At 31.3% G+C, this 2,701-nt stretch overlaps 1 protein-coding gene across 1 annotated transcript; it reads right to left on the bottom strand.

Annotated features, from left to right (window-relative positions):
* Positions 1–1,390: 1,390 nt before the first annotated feature.
* LOC136082509 (uncharacterized) lies at positions 1,391–2,287 on the bottom strand. Its single transcript, XM_065801917.1, has one exon. The coding sequence runs from the start codon at positions 2,285–2,287 to the stop codon at positions 1,391–1,393; it is 897 nt and encodes a 298-aa protein (XP_065657989.1).
* Between the last annotated feature and the right edge of the window lie 414 nt (positions 2,288–2,701).

Below are 2,701 nucleotides of genomic sequence, written 5' to 3'. Positions count from 1 at the left end.
ACAATAACAATGCTGTTATCACTTGTGGAACGCTTGCAGCTATAGTTGACAATTTTACTATTAAAAGGTCAGCCAATTCACGTATAGATGATATTTTTGATATTTCATCGTGTAGCATTGACTTTACCATAACCATTTGCAGCGGAAATTCAGTTGTTATATCTTCACTATATTTTCTCTGAATGGCTTCTGCACAGCTTATGATCTCACGTTCTTTCATTACCATTAATTTATTTGGATGGATGCAGGAAAATAATTGTACCACTTCTTGCATTTAAATCTATTGTCGAGTTGGTTGATAACGACGTCCAAAATTTTTATAAAAATATTGATGCGAAAAATTTCCTCACTACTATCAAAACGGTGATCTGTAGATAATTCGTCAAAATGCCTTTTCACAATTTTTCTTCTTTTTTGAAAAAATATTGCAGGAATCTGCCACGTAGTCGCTTTCTCATTTTCTAGAGAACCTGAAGCTGTCGTAAGATCTAAATTTTTAGTTTGCAGCAATTTTGATGGTATATGTACCTCATTAAGGTTTTTAGACAAAAGCACGCATAAAAAAACAAGTTCGAAACTGCTCGTATTTTTTTGTATTCGTACTGCTTCTTCGCGTTCTTCACGTTTTGTACTTGTTATTGATATCTCGGAAAGAGCTTTCATTAAATCAAGAAAGCGAATTTTAACGGCGAAAAGAGAAGTATATCGTCCTGCCCATCGCGTTGGATTTAACCTTTTTAATGTTATTTGTGATTCTCCTGTATATTTGGATAGTAGATCCCACCTGTTTATGCTATTTCCGAAAAATGAATACACATCTTCTAGCATTACAAAAAATGAAGCAACTTCAATACAACATTTAACCGCATCGTTAATAACAAGATTTAAATTATGAGCTGCGCAATGCATATACATTGCATTGGGTTGATTTTTCTTAAAAGGGCCTGAACCCCATTGTATATCCCACTCATGACGTTCGCACCATCATAACCTTGACCCCTGCAGTTACTTAATTTTATATGATGTTTTTCTAACAGATTTAAAATTTCTTCATGTAGTCCAGCAGCAGTGTGATTATATATATCCCCGTGAATCCCAAGAAAACTTCTTTAATTTCAATTGATGTGGCTTCATCTTTTTCATTTTTAATAATTTTTACGTATCTAAATACTTGACTGAGCTGATCTCTTTCAGTAATATCTTTTGTTGTATCCATTATAATTGAATAAAAAGGTGAACTATTAATATCAGCAGTAAGAGTGGCTTTTAAATGCGTTGCAAGGCAATGTATGACTTCATTTTGAATTTGATGGCTTAAATTATTTATAGATCCATTTGGCATACTCAAGAATTGCTTCATAACATTATCATATTTAGCTAAAAGTTGAACTTAGGTTAAAAGATTACCATTATATTCATTGTCAAATGATTCACGATGACCACGAAAAGCCGAAGAATTTTTACAAAGTGCTAATGTTATATTTACTATCCGCTCTAAGACTTGCACCCAAAAATTTGATTGGTATCGTATTTGTTCTTCTATATTTTTATCAATTGTTTCATTATGTCGCCATTTTTCATAAATGCAATAAGCAAATATATGTTGTTGACTATTTTCGTGAATTTTAATTTTTTTAGAAAGACCACGCCAATCTCTGACACCATGCTCACGCCAGTTATCCTTTGCTTTTCGTTCTTCTGAGAAAAGCCAACAAGGCTCGCAATAAACGGCATCAAGTTTTGGGGAATAGCAAAGCCACATTCTTTCTATAGATCCATATTTTGTGGTAGTTTTAAAATATTCCTTGGAAAAAATACGGTTTTCTTGCAAGGGGTCGCGTATAAAAGGACCTTTTGGCCGACACGATTCCGATAATACAATTATTTTCTTAATATCTTTTGTTAGTATTTTACCATGAAAATTTGCAATGTCAGTAGAAAATAATTCACTTGATTTTTCTAAATTAATTTGTTCAATGGCGTCATTCGTATCAGAGTTTGAATCTTCCTTGTCTTCATTTCGGTGGTTTCTCGGAGACCTATTCACATCTTCTTCGTTCACATTTTTATTACCAGTAGCAATGTTTTCTTCGATATCATCATGTTCTACTGACTGATTTATACATACCACTTCTGCAGAGTTTTGACTTTCCACTTCCGTTTCCGCTCGCTTTTCGATTGGTTTCAAAAACGTTGTTAGCTTCGGCAATTTAGCTAAAGTAGCTTTTGTTTCTTTTAACTTTCTTTTTTTTGCTGCACCGCTTGTACTACTTAATTTCTTTTCCATTATTATGAGTCAAAATCTAAATTATTACAAATTTATAAATTCAGTACCTGTTGTAAAATTTTTAATTATTACAAATTTATTAATTACCTTTTATTAAATATATCAGTGAAGTAATAAACTCTCGTGCAACAATACTTTATTATTCGTAACACGATTAAATAAATTGGAGACTAGTAATTCAGATAAAATAAGAAATGAAAAGTTAACTTAATACAACGGAAGATTTAATATAAAATTGAAAATGAGAACATACATTTAAAAGTTAATTTGTATATGCAACAAGGATTATAGAATCATTATCCTTGATATGCAACGACGTAACAAATAATATTGTTTATATTTTTAAAATATTGAATATGCAACTAAGAACTTATAAATGGAAGAACTTCTTACAGTTTAAAAAAAATTTATACG

This window comes from Hydra vulgaris, chromosome 07, assembly GCF_038396675.1.
Source record: "Hydra vulgaris chromosome 07, alternate assembly HydraT2T_AEP".
Lineage (NCBI taxonomy): Eukaryota > Metazoa > Cnidaria > Hydrozoa > Anthoathecata > Hydridae > Hydra > Hydra vulgaris.
The sequence above is the reverse complement of the archived record's forward strand: the minus strand, read 5'-3'. Positions and strand labels throughout refer to the sequence as shown.

What these genes read in the sequence shown, in the direction of transcription:
- LOC136082509 (XM_065801917.1), bottom strand. Translation starts at nt 2,287, where the DNA reads ATGGAAAAGAAATTAAGTAGTACAAGCGGTGCAGCAAAAAAAAGAAAG.